This window comes from Diabrotica virgifera, chromosome 1 (assembly GCF_917563875.1).
Source record: "Diabrotica virgifera virgifera chromosome 1, PGI_DIABVI_V3a".
Classification (NCBI taxonomy): Eukaryota; Metazoa; Arthropoda; class Insecta; order Coleoptera; family Chrysomelidae; genus Diabrotica; species Diabrotica virgifera.
The window spans coordinates 235,686,144-235,706,390 of NC_065443.1; the positions used below are offsets into that span (position 1 = coordinate 235,686,144).

The 20,247-nt window shown below is 34.1% G+C and overlaps 1 protein-coding gene across 11 annotated transcripts in view; it reads left to right on the forward strand.

Moving 5' to 3' along the window:
• Window positions 1-20,247, forward strand: part of LOC114333136 (obscurin) — a 615,016-nt gene that overhangs the window by 532,427 nt on the left and 62,342 nt on the right. For 10 of the 11 annotated variants that reach the window (XM_028282967.2, XM_028282979.2, XM_028282971.2 and 7 more), the window contains 4 exons: window positions 120-474; window positions 4,131-4,457; window positions 6,332-6,569; window positions 11,960-12,242. In XM_028282967.2, the coding sequence (XP_028138768.2) occupies window positions 120-474; window positions 4,131-4,457; window positions 6,332-6,569; window positions 11,960-12,242 (1,203 nt within the window). The remainder of the gene's footprint in view (window positions 1-119; window positions 475-4,130; window positions 4,458-6,331; window positions 6,570-11,959; window positions 12,243-20,247) is intronic. The other variant, XM_028283003.2, reaches the window with a different exon arrangement.

Here is a 20,247-nt window from a genome sequence, read left to right on the forward strand (position 1 = left end):
GATGTTTTTCTCATATTTCGACAGTTTCCCACCCATTTCTATAAAAATCTGTCCATATAAATCTCAAAAATTTAAATTGTACATAAAGTAATTCATTATTTATGATTTCTTGTTTGTAGGACTAGAACCTAAACCCAAACGCCCCATCACGGACCAATACACAGATTTCGACAAGTACAAGAAGAGCGGAGCTCCAATGCCCATCTCAGATCCTCCTATTATTTCCCAAATGACAGACAGGCACTGTACTTTGTCTTGGAAGCCATCAATTCCTTCAGGTCCACGAGTGCCTGTTACTTACCAATTGGAGATGTGCGAACTACCTTCTGGTGATTGGTTCACAGTCAGATCCGGTATCAGAAGTTGTACCTGTGGAGTAAGGAATTTGGAACCATTCAGAGACTACAAGTTCAGAGTTAGGGTGGAAAATAAATATGGAATCAGCGATCCATCGCCGTATGCAATCACCCACAGGTAATTTTTTTTATAAAGTAATAACTATTCGAATTATACAGAGTGAGTCCGGAATTTGGAATAAATTCAATATCTCAAATACTAATTGTTTTTTTGAAAAATGCTCAGACCCGTCGATTAGTATTTCAAATTGTCCTTTTTGACATACAATAATAATGTATACAGGGTGTCCCAATTTAGAGATATGACGTAATCGTTGATTTTCTTAAATGGCAACACTGTCATTTTTATAGCTACTTTGATAGGGTGTGTAAAGTTATACATAACTGCAAAATATCAAATTTTTGTTCTCTACCATTTACAATACAGTCGAATCTGCTTATAACAATACCGGTTATAGGAATATCCCGGTTTATGGAATAGTAATTTGAGGTCCCAAAACGTTTCTACTACCCACCAATGATCGGTTATTAGAATATCCCGGTTATAGGAATACTTTCGATTAGCACGAAGGCTATTCCAATAAGCGGGTTCGACTGTATAATAAAAAATAACAAAGTTAACTATGTACGTCTGTAATTTGGAATAAATTCAATAATTCAAATACTAATTGCTTTTTTGAAAAATGCTCAGACCCGTCGATTAGTATTCATATTGTCTTTTTGTACATACAATAATAATGTATACAGGGTGTCCCTATTTAGAGATATGATGCCATCGTTAATTTTCTTAAATGGCAACACTATCATTTTGATAGCTATTTTGATAGGGTACCTATGTAAAGTTATACATAACTGAAAAATTTCAAATTTTTATTCCTTACCATTTACAAGATAATAAAAAATAACAAAGTTGTGAAAAACAAGTAATCAAATAATAATTGAATTTAATTATTCCAATTAAGCAAATGCTCAGAATGTTGCCCTCAATTATTCATATAATCGTCGATGGGCAACATTATGAGCATTTGCTTAATTAAAATAATTAAATTCAATTATTATTTGATTACTTGTTTTTCATAACTTTGTTATTTTTTATTATCTTGTAAATGGTAGGGAATAAAAATTTGAAATTTTGCAGTTATGTATAACTTTACACACCCTATCAAAATAGCTATCAAAATTACAGTGTTGTTATTTAAGAAAATCAACGATGATGTCATATCTCTAAATATAGACACTCTGTATACATTATTATTGTATGTCAAAAATGGCAATTTGAAATACTTATCGAAGGGTCTGAGCATTTTTCAAAAAAGCAATTAGTATTTGAATTCTTGAATTTATTCCGAATTACAGACATACCTTTGTTATTTTTTATTAACTTGTAAATGATAGAGAATAAAAATTTAATATTTTGCAGTTATGTATAACTTTACACACCCTATTAAAATGGCTATCAAAATGACAGTGTTGCTATTTAAGAAAATCAACGATGACGTCATATCTCTAATGTGGGACACCCTGTATACATTATTATTGTATGTCAAAAAGGACAATTTGAAATACTAATCTACGGGTCTGAGCAATTTTCAAAAAAACAATTAGTATTTGAGATATTGAATTTATTCCAATTTACAGGCTCACTCTGTATGTTTTAGTTCAGGGAAATGAGTAAAAAGGTACCTACCCTGTTTGTGACACAACCCCCTCCAGGCTTCTCACAACTACAGAGGTTTTGAATAGAATGGACCCCTATAACAAGAACCTATATGTTTCCTGCAACCGATTTTTTGGACTTAATTAGTTATTAACAAATTAAGGTCGAAAAATAGTCAATTTTTTTTTAGTCTATCAGCAACAAATGAAGCATTTAAAATAAATTTGAGAATAAGAATCTTATTAGCCATATAAAAACATTCAAAATCGCATGTTTAGTTTAAATGTTAAAAAAAATCTTAAATGTTACTATCTTTATTTGTTTCTTAGAAAGTTGCAAAATTAGTCAGATATTTGGGTTTCCAAATTTGATAGCGATCGGTCAAATAGTTTATAAAAGTTAAATCATTTGTTTATCCCAAATTAATTTTTTTGCAACAATATAAGCCAGAAAATAATGAAGATACAGTAGTTCTACGGGGAGTTCATAAAAAAATAATTCTGCCAATATTATTAAAAAATAATGAAGAAAAATAATTTTAAATATTGAAAAAGTATTTTGCAAAAAACATGTCATTACAAAAAAAAGACAAAAAATTGATTTGCAGCTTTGATTATAACATATAAGAGTTTTCATTATCATCATGTGAAAGAACATACTTTAAAGTTTCAATGACCCAAATTAAAAAAAGGTTGCCTTCCAACGAAATGGTCCAAAAAGATCCAAAATATGGTCCTCAAAATTGGCCGGATTTGAAACACGCGGGACCGATGGAGAGGGAAGGATCTGTTAACTGTATCTCTGGTTCTTGTTTGTGGATTTCGACGTTTCTTTTTTTTTAATTCGTATGTACTTTTTGCGTAGGTATACATTATTGAAATAAATAAATTCCTAAATATACCATGTTATTTGTTTAAAAAAAATTAAATTTTTAATTTGTTTTTAGTAATATTTGAGGTAATTTTTATTGTAAACATAAATATTTATGATTCAAATAATTATCATATTCAGTTACCTATTTTTAATATTACTGTTGGTTCATGTAACATTAGCCACCAACTTTCGTCTACCAGTAAAAAGTAAAGCATTTTTATTGGATTTGGATGATTTATAAGTTTACAACTATACCCTGTTTTTAAACTAGGAGTAATTCAAATTTACTGCGCCATAATACTTGTTTGTAATTATTGGTCCAATCGCAGGCAAGTTTACTCCACTGTTATGAAATTTTAGACACTACTGGCTGTGAGTTTCGATGGTAGCGCTCTCTCGCGGTTTGAAATTTGTACTTTTCTGATAAAATTGGTGTATGTGAAATATACAAAACGAGAAAAATAGATATGTATCTAAAAAACATAAATTATGAACTGAAATATTATTATAACCTGATTACTGAACGAATACACAGAATTAATAGTAAAAGTAATTATGTTTTTTTTATTTTATTCATTATAATTTTAATATTTAATATATAAATTCGTGCGACTGGATGACTGCTTAGGCAAGAGGTCATTGAGAAAAGGAAGAAGTTCATGTTAAATTTAGAGGTTACCTCTGTTTTTATTGGCTGTGGGTTTCGTCAGTAGCGCTCTCTCGCAGTTAAAATTCAATACACAAAACTGCCACTAACAGCGCTGGCGAAAACTGTCAAATCCCCAATACTGATCGGCTCACAGCGAATTGGCATTCCATAGATTAATTAAGTTATATCTTCGATTTTTTGTGTTTTATGCGGTATTCCTTTAATTTTTAGATTTATAGTCTGCGTTTATATAAAAATTTTTTTAGAACTCTTAAGCGACCTATTAATAATATAATATAATATTTATGGATTACCGTCAAAGGCCGACACAATCAACAAAAAATATAGAATATATTTGGTGATTTTTATAGTGACACTATTGGGTGTGAATATGTCTTTTGAGTTTACTCCTCCTGGTTTAAAAATAGGGTATAGTAAACTAATATTAACAAGTTTTTCAAAAAAGCTTTTAACAATTACATATTATAAATTATAAATAAAGGATATTAAAAACAGGTATACGATAGCTTATATAATTTATTTCGTCGTTATACTAAAATTATATCTTGTTGCCATGTACTTATTCTTGTTTTAGGGAAAAGTTAGAGCCAGACCTGCCCAAATACCGGCCCTACCTTCCTCCCGAGATCGATTTCCGCCCAGAAACATCTCCCTACTTCCCCAAAGACTTCGATATCGAAAGACCTCCCCACGATGGCATGGCCCAAGCTCCGAGATTCTTGCGCCAAGAACACGACACCCAATACGGTGTCAAAGACCAGAACACTAACTTGTTCTGGTACGTGTACGGATACCCGAAACCGAAGATGACTTATTACTTTAACGACGAACTTATTGAACCAGGAGGTCGATTCGATATGAGCTACACTAGAAACGGGCAGGCTACGTTGTTTATTAATAAGTATGTTGGAATTTATGCTTTGGCTTTAATAGTACCTAATGCTTTTGGCTTTAAATGCAAAGATAATGCTCATTAAAAATCTAATGAATAATAATGCATGGCAACAAAATATCTAATAACGCTTTAGCTAATCAAAATATTATGTTCATTGGCTGTGTGCATCAGAGTGTATTGTTTTGTGTGCGTGTGATTGTATGTGTTATCTTAGTAAACCCTACGTGTCTTAGTAAATTGTGTATTTGTGTATGTTGTGTATCTGTGTATTTATAGGTCTTCTTCTTCCTGTTTATAAGTAATTCTGCTAGTTGATTGTCGGATTGATACCTCTAAGGGTGTGCTCACTACGGAGACCAAAGGATGGTATCCTAGCCTAGAGCATAGTATCCTACTCTTCATATTCGTGAATTCTGGCCTTCAAAATAATGCATTTATTTTACATAGCGATCGATAATATAGTTTCGATCGGCAGGTAAAATAAATACATTATTTTAAATGCGATAATTCACGAATATGAAGAGTAGGATACTATGTTCTAGGCTAGGATACCATCCTTTGGTCTCCGTAGTGAGCACACGCTAAGAAAGGTTGTCACTCCATATTTTGCGCGGTCGTCCGATACTTTTTCTGCCAATTGGTGTTTAATCTCTTGCTGTTTTGATCACACAGATCTCGCCCATTCCGCTCATGTGGTTAGTACATTCTTTTTTTCTATTTATTGTCCATTCGTTTATTTGATCCAGTGCAGGTTGCATTTTCTTCTAATGTCTTCTCTCCTCTTTCGATCTTTCAACATATTTCCTGTAATTCTTCTGGTACTCTCATTTCTGCCTCTCTCTCTCTCATTTCTGATGCATACCTATATATCATTATTGGTCTTACACTGGCCATATAAATTTTTGACTTCATCTCAGTGTTAATTTGTCGGTTTCACCATATTATAATATTATTAAGGCATCCTGTCAGTCTATTGGCGATTTATACTTGATCTCTCTCTTCTTGTCCACTGTCCAGTGGACGGTGGACAGTGTAATTCCAAGGTATTTTATTTCCATTACTTGTACAATACTGATGCCATCCATTTCTATTTTACATTTTATTGGTTCTTTGCTGATTAATATTGTTTTAGTTTTCTGAAATGAGATTGTCATATTGAATTCTTTTGTTCTTATGTTAAATCTGTGGACTAATATTTGCAGATTATCTTCATCTTGGGCAATCAGTATTGCGTATTTTTACATCTTTTAGAAAGTATCTTTACATTTTTTCCCATTCTGTATTCTATTTCTTTGTTGACACTTCTGATGATTTCATCCATGATTAAATTGAAGAGCATTGGGTTCAATGAGTCTCCCTGTCTTATCCTGCTGCCTATTTCTGTAGGTTCTGTAAGTTTTCCATGTATTCCGATTTCCATTTTGTTGTTTTGGTAGATGTTTTCAATAGTTTTCATGATATTTAAGGGAAGTTCCCTATTACTCACAAAATGGATTACATCTTTGAGCCTTACTCTGTCAAATGCTTTCTTCAAGTCAATTGGACACAGATATCCTAGTCTATTATACTCTAGTGATTTCTCAGTAATTTGTTTTATGACGAATATTGCATCTGTACACGATCTTCCAGTACGAAAACCCTGTTGTATATCTGCTAAACTTATCCTTTGATCCATCAGTTCTTGTAAAATTTAATAGTATTTAACAAGTTTTTATCTCTGTAGTTTTCTGGTTGTTTTTTTTTTCTGGCCATATGTGTGTATGCGTGCGAGAATACTAACTGTGTGTGTATTGATTCATACTTTTTTCACAATAAAGAGCTCTCGTAGCATTAGAGCTCTAAAAAAATAAAATCTTCCTTCTATTACTAAATTTTTGTAGAATGTTGGAGAGGGATGCAGGTTGCTACGAAGCAGTGGCGAGAAACGAACACGGAGAAGCACGCCAAAGGGTCCCTTTGGAAATTGCCGAAATACCCTACTTCATTAGAAGACCAGAAATCGATTACTCAATGCTAAGAGGTAAATCCAAATTCGAAGCTAGAATCATCGGTGTACCATATCCTGAAATTAAATGGTACAAAGACTGGAAACCTTTGGCACCATCAAGCAGGATTAAGGTAATTAAAGCATTTTTATATAAACCTAATAGCTTGAATTATAATCAATTTGTTTATGGCTTTCTTTGTCACCATGAATGTAACCACTGGTACCGTTTTTACGTACTGGTAATCGACGCATTTATTAATTGCTATATGGTTCTTCATACTTATATGAATCAGTTAATAATACAAATAATATTTCGAGCACATATTATAGTGTATATATTCGACTAGAATAAAAATAAAAACACTTGAAGAATAACAAAAGGATTAGAGAAAGAGAAAACTTAACAAGAGCAATTTTGAAATTGACAACCACGCGGAAAAACAAAGGGAAATATCGAGAAAAAATGGTGAAATCATATTGAGGAAGTAGAAAAAAGGTGAAAAATCATATAGGAAATAGAGCTAAAATTGTAAGAGATGGGAGATTACTTTTGCAAAAGTGGAAAAGCAGTAGGGCCAGATGAGACTTATTGTGAACTCTGAAAAATACTAAATGACAAATATACCTATATCTCACAGGAGTAGCCAGGTTTAAGTTTTGGAGGGGGTTCAAAAAAGTAAAACGACTAAAACTACATAAAATAACCTTTATATTCATAATAATTTTTTTTTATTTCTTAACTTTTTGAGGAGGGTTTGAACCCCCAAAACCCCCCTGGCTACGCCCGTGCTATATCTATTTTGGTAGAAATGTTCAACTGTGTATATAGAACTGGGATAATTTCCAAAAAATAGCGTCTATTTGCCTTTGTCAGTCTTCCAAAAAATCTCTTGCTACCAACTGTGATGATTACCGGCTTATAAGCCTGATGAGTCATGTATTGAACGTCTTCGTAAAGTCGGGTCCATAGATATTTCGCCCGTCGGCAAATTCAAACAGATAACATTTGTATTGTTATGAAATTCGAGTAAACCAATGTCCCTTTGATTAAGCACACGCCGGTATTTTTACAACCGGGTTACTCATTGTAAATCAATCAAGTTTAACACTTGAAAATGTATACTTGGGCATTAGTACAGTGAAAATTGTTAGACGATTATATTTAGATGAAATATTAAGCAATAGAATTGAAACTTTTTTCTACTTTTAAGGACAAAAAAGCAAGTTCATTAGCGGAACGTGATTCCAAATTATTCTGCAGATTATATTTGAAGCAATATTTGATTAAAACATCTCATTTTTGGTGGTAAAAATATATTAAATACATATATTAATTTGTCTGGACTAAAGGTGGTCAAAGATGGTCTGGAGTTATATTTTTGTTTGAATTTGCCGACGGGCGATAGATAGATGGTGTTTACTTTACAAATTATACATACCAGAATTAACTTGAAAAAAATAATTTTATTAACTTTTCTACGTCTAAATCGGGTGTCGTTGTCAAAATACAAAATACTACTAAATTAAACAAAAATGTTTAATTGTGGCTTATTTCCCATCTAAATAGTTAATTATAAAAATGCCACAAGGAAATAGCTTCAGAACAATATATAGGGTGGCCGGAAAGTCCATTTACACTAATAATAATGATTCAAGAACGCGCCAATGTTTATTTGCATTCTGGCGCCTGCGTATTGTCAAGGGCACCTGTCTGGTCACGCAGACAGACAACAGACAACAACCAGACAACAGTTGCGATTAAAACATGATGGCGGCCACAAGTGAGTATACAATTGAAGCGTGTCAATTATTACTTCAAACTTTTCCGACAGCATGTGACAAAGAAAATATTCTGTTCTCCGATGAATGTGCGATTTCTCGAAATCGAAATGTTTATTTCTGGGCACAGGACAACCCACGTTTCTTTTGAGGAAGTGAAAAAACCCGCCTCATGTTATGGTATGAGCTGTAATTACTTCAACTTATCTGCTTGGGCCATATTTTTTAAGGCTCCATGACTTCTGACTTAACACACTTATCTGCAGATAATTAACCAGTAGTTACTACCGCAATTGACAGCTCAGGGCACTGTTGACACTGTTTATTTTCAACAATATGGCGCCTTATCCCATTTTCCTCTCGTTCCCAAACGCCTGAATGAAATCTTCCCGAACCGATGGATTGGGTGAGGTTCTCCAATTCCTTGGCCTCCAAGAAGTCCAGATTTGAAAACGCCGGAAAATGCACTGTGGGATTTCATTAAAGAGGAGGTTATAAACGCAGACATGTTTCGAATGAGGAATGAGGACTTGCGAAACGGAGTTCGGCAAGCTTTTACGTCAGTAACTCCGGACATGCTGAGACGAATGAGCGTATGAACATGGCGTCGTACCAAGTTGTGTTGCGATAATGGAGGTATGCACACCGATGTTTTAGATAAATAAATAATTAATAAATAACTTACAAACAAAATTGTTTTATTATATTTTCCCTCTGTAATATAACAAAAACAATTCATTAGTGTAAAGGGACGTTCCGGCCACCCTATACATACCAGAATTTACAAAAGATCTGAAAGTGAAATATTAGTCCTGGATCCCGCGTAAGAAAGAAAAGTTGATTAATAGCATGCTGAAAATTTGTTAATAGCTTAACCGGGTCTAGTCTGACAAACTTTGATGCACAGGAACACTGGAACAGGGGAAGTTTTAATCGTGGAGCATGATAAACGTGTCGTCCTGACAAATGATTGTGAAAAATAGCAAATTGTTTTTAAGTTTATTCAATAGCCAACGTTATATAATAAATGAAAAAATGTTTGTCCGACAAAAATGTTGGGCATTTTAACGAGTCCGACACATAGAATATGTCACATCACAGGGATTATGTTGGTGATAAATAGCAGTCTTATTTTTGCATAAGAGTTTAATGAAAGGTTAAAAAATCAATTGGAAGTCTGTCCGACAAAATTAATGGGAAGTTTTCGTAGTCCGACGTTCTAAACATGTAAGATATAGACAAAAATGCTGGTGATAAATGGCAAACTAATTTTGATTTTTTTATGTACAAATTATATTTTGTAACGCAAACAGTTATATGTCGGACAAAAAGCTATTTATCACCAACATTGTTGTCTATATCTTACATGTTTAGAACGTCGGACTACGAAAATGTTCCATTAATTTTGTCGGACAGAACTTCCAATTGATTTTTTAACCTTTCATGAAACTATCATGCAAAAATCAGACTGCTATTTCTCACCAACATAATTCCTGTAATGTGACATGTTCTACGTGTCTGACTCGTTAAAATGCAAAACAGTTTCGGCGGACAAACCATTTTTGTTCATGCTCCACAATTAAAACTTCCCCTCTTCCAGTGTTCCCATGCATCAAAGTTTGTCCAACTAGACACCGTTAAGCTGTACACAAATGTTCAGCTTGCTATTAATCAACTTTTCTTTCTTACGCGGGATCCAGGACTATATCACAAACACTGTTCGGATTCCGCAATAGTTTGGGTATCCTAAAACCCCTATTTGCCGTTAAACCCCTGTTTGCTAAACACAGAGATACACTGATGCCAACCAAAATATTATTTATGTCTGCTTCATTGCCTTCGATAGTGTTAAGGGCATAGGCGCAAAATGTGGCTTTATTCAAAAAAAACTTTTTGTTTATTCTAAGGGACTTTCGGCCATCGGTAATAATGCAATCTTTCATTCTTCGTTAAAATGTTTCAAAAATATTTATTAGTTTTTCGAAAAAAAAAGAATACATTTAAAACAAATTTAACATTTTGACAAACGACATTTTGTGCCCTTAAGCAAAAACTAAACATTGATTATCAAGATGTTCAGATAAAGTCAAAATTATATTGGGATCAAACGACAAGAACAAAAATTCGAAGTCTCTCTGTTAGAAGAAATAAGTATTCAGAAGGGTGTAAGACATGGATGTATCTTTTCACCAATACTCTTCAATTTATACTCTGAAATATTGTCCATGAAACAGAAGATGAGTCAACTAGAATAGAGATAAATGAAGTTCTTTTCATCAAGGTCAAATATGCTGAAAATACTTATATAATAGCCCACAATTTGGAAGATTTTCAGAGACTCTTTGATAAAGTATTTATGATTAGTACACTGGGTTTTTATTTAGGCAAAACCAAAATGATGTTATAGGCAAAACCAAAATGATGGTCGGTTCAAAAAAAGTTAACAACTGTGGACAATTACTTTTTAATAAACAGGAAATTCAGTGGGTTTCTCGGTATTAAATATCTCGTCAACAGGACTAACCAACATTCAGAAGAAATTAGTTTGCCCATTGAACAAGCACGTGCTGCCTCCATCAAAATGAAAAAACTGTTGACAGCATCTGCTGAAAATATCTTTTCATGATTCTAATAATTAGAATTCTTAGGGGTTATGAGTTTCGCATACTTCTATACGGTGTGGAAAGCTGGACACAGATAAGGAACTCCTTAAAAAGGTATAAATTTACACGTGCTCTCTGAATCTTCTAAACGGATGGAGTCGAAAATCAAGCAGTGCTGGAAAGATTTAATATTGAGCCTGAAAACTTTCTTTTAGCCATGACTTTAGAGGCACAAGATATGAGTTCGTAGATCTACTAATATAAGTAAATATAGTTGGACAAAGAAGCAGGGGACATAGAAGAAATTCTTCGTTGAAGCCTTCGTTGAATGGTTCAAAATGACATCGGTCAAATTGTTCCGTGCAGCAATTTCAAAAAAGAAAATAGGCATGATGATCAGCAACCTCCATAGGAGATGCTCAATGTAAGAAGAAGGAAATCACGAAAAACATGTATGAAAGACGTAACAAACTAACAACTTGACATTTGAAAATACAGAACTGATTTAGAAGAACAAGAGTACCTATAACCTATATGTTTTTCTATTTATCATCTACGACAAATTTTCCTAAACAACAGTGGAACGAAAAGTATTACGTGTTAACGTTAATGTTGGAAAATAAAAATAGTAAAACCAAAGGTATCAAGCAAGAACATTGAATATATTTCAAATTCCGAAGTGGAAATCGAAACGTCAAATAAACTTAATTTTAATGTAAAAGCGTTGCTTATTCCCAATAAAAATGTAAATATTCGAAGTATAATGAAAACACATAGAATAAAATAGCTTGGGCATTATTGACAAGGGAGACGACACACTTCTTTAGAGCGAAAATACGGGTTACCGCCAAATAAAAATGCAAGAGGCAGACCAAAAATACAACGATAAAAATAGGTGGAACATGGGATAAGATAAACGGTAACAAAAACTAAGGGATAATAATGTCAAACAGTGGTCCAGTAAGGTTGTATTCCCCAATTAAAAATAATTTTCAAATAAAGAAACGACAGCTGTTACATGAATTAAAGCGTTGATGATTATTTCTAATCCAATCTCCTTCATTTTGTGACATTTTCTTTATTTGATAGTGCTTGTACATGAGTTTTTTTATGTAACAAGGCAGTTCTTTATTTTTTAGATTGCATTCATCGAACCTGATATAACAGTATTAACAATCCACGACATCATTCTGAAAGATGAAGGCTTGTACTCAGTGAGCGCCCGCAATGTCGCAGGGTCTACGTCCGCTAGTGCGATGTTGTATGTTGAAGAGAACGAACAAGATTACAAGATGAGAAACTACTCCAACATATCGCCAATCAAAACTAAGAAACGTATTTACACCGACTTCTACGATATTGGTGATGAATTGGGACGTGGTACTCAAGGAATTACATCACATGCTGTTGAGAGACTAAATGGTAAAGAGCTTTTATAAAATTTTTACTTTTTGATGGTATTCAGAACCTCTCTTTCTTTATTCAGGAGCTGTAAAACTACTTCAATCGTAATTCTGTGCATCCACAATATCCTCAACATTCGGCGGTATCCCCACAAAATTATCTTTATCCGTTGCTAGCAGATGTGTCATAAGCATATCGTAAGTTGTGGTGACTACTTCGTTGGCACTTATACCTTGTGTTCTGTCTGACATATTTTCTCCGAAAATCTTTTCTAAATTAAACAAAAGTAGAGGGAGCACACATCCAGAATATCACATCCATCTAGTCCTATTTGATTCACAGTAACAATTAGCTTCCCGTGCTTAACAGCGTCAAATGCTTTCTCGTAGTCAACAAATCAGGCAGATACATCAACATTTACATCTCGACATCTCTGTATGAACCTGTATGCCAAATAATGCCTCCTTGTACCGAGACTACTGTTGAAGCCAAACTGACATTTGCCAATATTCGCGGTGTGCAAGTACTTGGAAGGGATACGTTAAACGATCGTGCGCGAACAGCGGAGAAATATTGTAACTTTCTTAAATAATTCATATTGTCAATTGAAATTGTCAAATTGACGTACATTTCATATCTACTGTCAATGAAAAAGAAAAATTATATGTTGCTCCACAATATTGATATGATATGCAATTATTATATGAAGGTAAATTTAATTAATTGTACTTTGCTTGCAGTACTGCATTTTAATAACTAAATTTTATTTACTACATACAATTGTTTACGTTTTAATAGCATAATCTGAATCTTATTTTTTCTTCTTATTATTTTTTTGGGCTATGGCCTTGACAATTATCCAGTAACCAGGACTAATATAATTGGCCGATATAACTAAAAGTGCGAATAAAGTTGCAGAGCGTAGAAATAGGTGTCGCTTTGCCGAACTTGCACGGTCCCAATAGGAATCATTAGTATATTATATTCACATCTGGTATATAATACTCTAATGAAATTATCTTTAGACAAACATGGCTCATTAAACAAGTTGTTTTGTATTCTTTGTAATACTTGCTCTTAGCCTTCTCAGGTGGCTCCACGAATGTTGATTGAATGAATTATTCCGCTCTTATATATACAATTCATGAAATTTATTTCTTAGGAGTAAGATAGGTCTATCTTCTCCAAGCTTGTTCAAAATCTCTATATGTACTCTATCTGGTCCCAGTGCCTTTCCATTATTCAAGCTTGCTAGAGCATTTAGTAATTCTGTCGTTCTGTCATGTTGTGGGAGGTACTCCTATTCCCTGCAAAAAGATTTTCAATATATCTTTTACATTCTTTCAGTTAATGTTGTTCTGTGCTACTTACTAAGAATTTGGTATCTTTTATTCATAAGAATACTATTAGTGCTCTGTTTATATTGACCTGTAGTCTGTCTGATTTGCTTGTACATCTCATGGATAAAAATATCGAATATTTTGAAACTATCATATGGAGTAAAATTTTTTGTGCTGCAATCTTCCCAGGCTCCCAGCCCTCCCAGAATCATAGGGATAGAAGTTTTTTTTCGAATGCGATATTTTAAGTGTTACATAACTGCTTGATGGAAATTAAATCTGACATGGGCTATATTGTGACCAAGATAATATTTTAAATTGATTCTCATCAAGGTAAGTATTCACTATTCTAAGAGTGCGTTATAGTGCATTAGCTCGAGTCTGACAGATTCAATATGCTCGGCAAATTTTAAGACCTGATCTTCTAAAATATTTTTCATGTACATGTCAGCTGTCATTCACCCAATCACCTCCACAGGATCAGTATGTCTTTTTCAAGAAATACCATTCTATGACACTATGCCACCAACTACAAAAAAAGGAAGCGGAGTCGAAAGAGAAGATGAGATGATGGAAATACTAAAACAATTTTTCCTTGGATGTGAAGGATATTAAAAGTGAGCAAAGAATTTACGCAGAAGCGCTAAAAGAGTTAAGAGCTGAAAATCAAAACCGGTTTGGATATAGATGCTGAGGAGCCAGAGAGGCTGAACTTGGCTATGGGAAAAAAGATAGAAGAAACTTTACATATACAAGTAGGGATTAAATCAGCTCTTAAGATAGGAGAGAGAACATGCCTGCTGCAGCTAGAAAACCAAGAGGAAAAGGAGAAGCTAATGAGAAACAAAAGAAAATTAAAAGATTATAAAGAAGAAAGAATTTTCATAAACGATGATTTGACAATAACTGAGAAAAGAATGCAAGAGGAAATAAAGGGAAAAGCACAAGAGGCCAGGAGAGAAGGTAGAACAGTAAAAAGGGGGTTTCGGAAGATCACAATAGATGGCAGAGTATGGAGATGGAACCGCACAAACGGAAAGCTGGACCCACCAGCAAACTAGAGCTGAGCAGCAGGGATGGATCAAAGGATAATGTAACTATGGCAATGAATGAGGACACGAAAGGATTATTAATAGGAGAAGCAAAAGTAAGAAGAAAAAAAGGTCATTTAAGCACACTCCGGATAGGTTCTTGGAACATGAGAAATACTTATGAAGCAGGCGCCCTAAGACATATAGTGTCAGTGATGAAGCAGTACAAACTGGATATCCTGGTAATGCAAGAAACAAAACAAAAGGGAACTGGTGTAACAATGATAGACAACTACAGCTTTTTCAGTAGTGGTGGCGAAGACCGGATGTTGGGAACTGATTTTATAGTTAGTGACCGGCTGCAAAGTGCGATAGTGGAGTTCGAGCCCATATCTGAACGGATTTGTAGGTTGAGACTAAGAGGTAAGACTAGAAAACTAAGTCTAATAAATGTGCATGCTCCCTCAGAGAATAAAGACCAAAATGTAAAACAGGACTTCTATGGTAATATTGAAATTATATATAATCTAATTCCAAGAGATGTACCGAAAAACTACTGGAGGTAAAAGTAAACATGACGAAAGTAACGAGAATGGGAAGATGCTGGTAGGCTTTGCGCAAGAGAGCAACTTGGAAATTATGACTACTTACTTCGACCACAAGAAAATCCACAAAGAAACATGGATCGCTCAAGACGGCAGAACACGCAACCAAATCGACCACGTCCTAGTGGAGAGTAAGCACGCGAAATTAATAACAGATATTAGAACTTACCGAGGAGCAGACGCAGATTTCGATCACATACTAATGATTACGAAATTAAGAGAAACTATCCCAAAGGTCAGAGAACAGAGAATAATAAATAAAAAATATGACGTTGCCAAACTAAAGAAAAAAGAAACCGCCGAAAACTTCCAGACAGACGTGACAGCAAAACTACTTCAGAGCGAAGAGCAAGGTGACATTGAAATGGAGTGGGGAATAATAGAAGACGCTATGAAGAAAGCAGATCAAAAGCGGTTGGGTCAAGTTAAAAAGGGGAGCGACAAAGAATGGTTTGAAACCGATTGCAAGAAAAGTCTTAACACACGGCAACATGAGGCAAGACTAAAATATATGGATAAACCAAGTGAAGAAACCAGGAATGAATATGAAGCGGCGAGAAGAAACGCGAAAAAAGTGTGTAGGAGTAAGAAAAGGGAGCATATGGATAAAAAGCTTCAAGAGATTGAAGATCATTATATTAATAAAATTGTAAGAAACTTCTACCAGGAGTCCAAAAGGAGCAGTGACCAATGTGCAAGAAAACAGAACTGCTACAAGAGCAAGGAAGGGCACCTAATAGGAGATAAGCAGGGGAAGCTAAGTAGATGGGAGGAGCATTTTAGAGAACTACTTAATGAAGAACCTGATGGAAGTGATGAGGAACAAGAGGAAATGGTAGAGGAAGTCAGAGGCCCAGCGGAAACAGTAGAGACTCCAACTGGGGAAGAAATAAGAGAAATCATATATAGTATGAAAAACAACAAAAGTGCAGGCAGCATTGGTATTACTGCAGAATTAATCACGCATGGGGGAGAAGCACTTATAACGCGAATATGTAGCCTGTTGACGAAAATCTAGGAGCGAGAGGAAGTGCCGGAAGTATGTAGAGAGGCCATAGTATGTCCCATTCATAAGAGGGAGATAGAGTAGTGTGTGAAAACTATAGGGGTATCACTCTCCTAGACGTAACATATAAGGTACTCGCCAGAGTCGTAAGAAGCAGACTGGAAAGGTACTTAAACGAGCAGGTTGGTGAATACCAGGGAGGATTCAAAAAGGGCAGATCCACCATAGATCAAATATTCGTATTGAAAATGATTCAGAGCAGTACGTACGAGAAACAGTTAAAGTTAAACCTCCTCTTTATAGATGTCAAACAAGCTTACGATTCTGTGATAAGAAGGTGTTTGTACCAGGCCCTAAGAGTACTTGGAATTCCGGAAAAGATGATCACTCGACAACAGAGTAAGGATAGAAGGAAGCCTATCAGGAAAATTTGAAGTTAAAAGGAGATTAAAGCAGGGAGATCTGCTGTCTACAGTACTTTTCAATTTCTTGTTGGAGGCGATATTGAGAGAGAGTGGAATACGAACGAAAGGTATGATCTTTGACAACAGAAACCAGGTTCTGGCCTTTGCGGACGATGTAGTGCTAATGGCAAGAACGGAAAGGGAACTGGGATTTTCAAACTCTTTGAAGTAAAGGCTAAGCAGTATGGAGTGAGAATTAATGAGCAAAAAACAAAGTATATGGAAATGGGACAGACCTCAGATGAAGTCACACAACTGAAAACTACCACAAACAACGAGAATAAAGAGTATTGCTTCAAAAAGGTGACGGAGTTTGAGTATCTAGGAGTAACGCTAACAAGTAAAGAGGAAGAAAGCCAGGAAATTGAAAAAAGAATCTCGAGAGGAAGAAAGACAGTCGGAGCCCTACACAAACTACTAAGAGCCAAAAACATCTCCGGAGAGGCAAAATTAAGACTCTATAGAACAGTGATCCAGCCCACAGTTCTTTACGGGAGCGAAACATGGGTCATGAACAAAAACCAAGAAAATATGCTGAACATCTGGGAGCGGAGTGTTCTAAGGAAGATATTCGGGGGAGTAAAAAACGATGAAGACGTTTGGAGGAGACGAACAAATGCGGAGATCAGAGAGCTGTACCGGAAACCACAAATAAGCCAGACGCTCAGAACAAAGAGACTGAGTTGGTTAGGTCATCTTGCGAGAATGGCTGACGGAAGGTGGGCAAAGGACTCGCTGCTGAGAGGGGAAGGAAAGAGAAGAAGAGGACGACCCAGGAAAAAGTGGCTAGAAGCATGTAAGGAAGACCTGCAAACAATCGGGATATCAAATTGGAGAACTGCGGCCATGGACAGGAGAAAATGGAGAAAAACCGTAGAGAAATTCCAAGCCATGGGCCTTTAAGGCCTGTTGAGCTATATTATATATATTATATATATATATATATATATATATATATATATATATATATATATATATATATATATATATATATATATATATATATATATGCCACCACCACCAAAATTAACCCTCTGTATGAGGTTACAACTGGCTTACCGTTTATCATATGGAAGCATGATTGACAAAACTTCGTTTACAGAAGAGTTTGCGAATACTGTCAGTTTGTCATGCAGAGAGTTAATTTTGGAGGTGGCGGCATAGTGCTATGGAATGGTATTTCTTGAAAAGGGTATACCTACCGAACTTGTAGAGGTGATTGGGTGAATGACAGCTGACATGTATATTAAAAACATTTTAGAAGATCATGTTTTGCCATTTGCCAACCGTATTCGATATGACATATTCGTTCAAATGCACGTGAACGCAGGTCTTCATGTCGCTAGGATAGTGAATACTTACCTTGATGAGATTCAATTTAAAAATTATATTGGCCACCATATAGCCTATATCGGAGTTAAATCCGATCTAGCATTTATATGACACTTTAAAACATCGCATTCAGAAAATTAATCCTAAACCTGAGACACGAGAATGGCTAAGGATTGCAGCACAAAAAATTTCACTTCACATGATAATTTCAAAATATTCGATATATTTGTCCATCAGAATACATGAATAAATGAATGAATTTTGTTTTCTCTATTTTGTGACTATGTTTTTGTAAATATAGTTCAGAGAAATAAGGAAAAAAATATCCTGTTGGTGACACAACCCCCTCCAGACCGAAACCAAAGTTTTTGAGTAGTATGGACATCTATAATAATAATCTATATATTTCCTGCAGCCGATTTTGATGAGATACATAGTTATATACAAACGAAGATCAAAAAACGGTAAATTTTCGCTTTTTTCGTCTATTACCAAAAAGTTAAGCATTTAAACAAATTTGAGAGTAAGAAACTCATAAATCGTATAAAAAAACTTCAATATGGCGTTCGCTGAATATGTCTATCCTTATTCGTTGCCTAGAAAATGGCAAAATAAATCATAAATTTTGAGTTTTTATAAATATTCATAACTTATGTAAAAATTAACTTAGAACCTTCTTATTACACGGAATGCTGAGACTTCTGGTTCTTAAATCATACCCTAAATTGTAAAGCAATCGGTTAAATAGTTTAAAAGTTATTTAATTTGTTTATTCCAATTTAATTTCTTTTGTAACACTATAAGTCAGAAAATGATGAAGTTACAGTAATACTTTGGATAGGTTATGGAAGAAGAATATTTACACTATTAATTTAATTTAAAAAAAAAATGACACAAAATAATTCTAAATATTGCAAAATTATTTTGCAAGAACATGTGAATTAAAAAAAGGGGGGCTAACTTCGTCCCTAATTGTCCTAGGACAATTCTTTTTCTTTCTAAATGTGTATCAGTCGTTCTAAATATGAAAAAATAATTTTTCTACGGGTAACGGTTAAAAAGTTATTCTAATTGTTTTTAAGTAAGCAAAAAATCGACATGGTTTTGCAAAATAATTTTACACTGTTTAAAATTACTTTTTGTCATTTTTTTTAATTAAGTTAATAGTACAAATGTTCTTCTTTCATAAACTGTCCGAAGTGTTACTGTAACCTCATAATTTTCTGACTTATAGTGTTGAAAAAAAATTGAATTTGGGATAAACAAATTAAGTAACTTTTAAACTATTTGACCAATTGCTTTGAAATTTAAAATATAATTTAAGCACAAGAAGTCTCAGCATTCCGTTTAATAAGAAGGTTCTAACTTAATTTTTAGATAAGTTATGAACATTTATAAAATCTCAAAATTTATGACTTATTTTGCAATTTTCTAAGCAAAAAAAAAATAAGGATATACATATCCAACGAACGCCATATTGAAGTTTTTTATATGAATTGTGAGTTTCTTATTATCAAATTTGTTTAGATAGTCCAGAAAGCCACTGCGCATCCGCTAGGGAAAATATTCTAATTCGGATTTTTTGCAAAATCTTACTTAAAAAAGACTGCTTTTAACAAATTTGCATGTTGCCAGGACCAAAAGGTGGTCAAAAATTTTATAAACGTTTTTTTTTTTTGTTTTTTCCTAAAATTATTTTTTTTGCAAGGAAAAAAGTTATTTTAGGTTTTTTGGATCATTCCAAACAGAAAAGGTCTTTAGTGACTTTTCTCTAAAATTGATAGTTTTTGACATATAAGCGATTAAAAATTGAAAAATTGGGAAATCGGCCATTTTTAACCCTCAAAAACTATGTGAAAAACTGAAAATTTGAATGTTGCCAAGATAGGTAGATATTCTTTAAACATCGATTGATGAAATCCCGAAGAGTTTTTTGCAATACAATATTCAGAACTCCTTTGTTTTTTAATTGCTAATCAAGCGTGCGCGACACTATTTTCCACCGAGAGTATGGTGCAAATGAAAGGAATAAATTCGTTATTTCGTAAACCGGTGACTTTAAGGAAAAATCCCGAAACAGGTCTATTTTTATTTTTAAGTTATGATATTGTGGCATATATGGTATACTAGTGACGTCATCCATCTGGACGTGATGGCGTAATCGATGATTTTTTTTAAATGAGAATAGGGGTCGTGTGCTAGCTCATTTGAAAGGTTCTTCAATCCTCTATTCAGTAATATAATC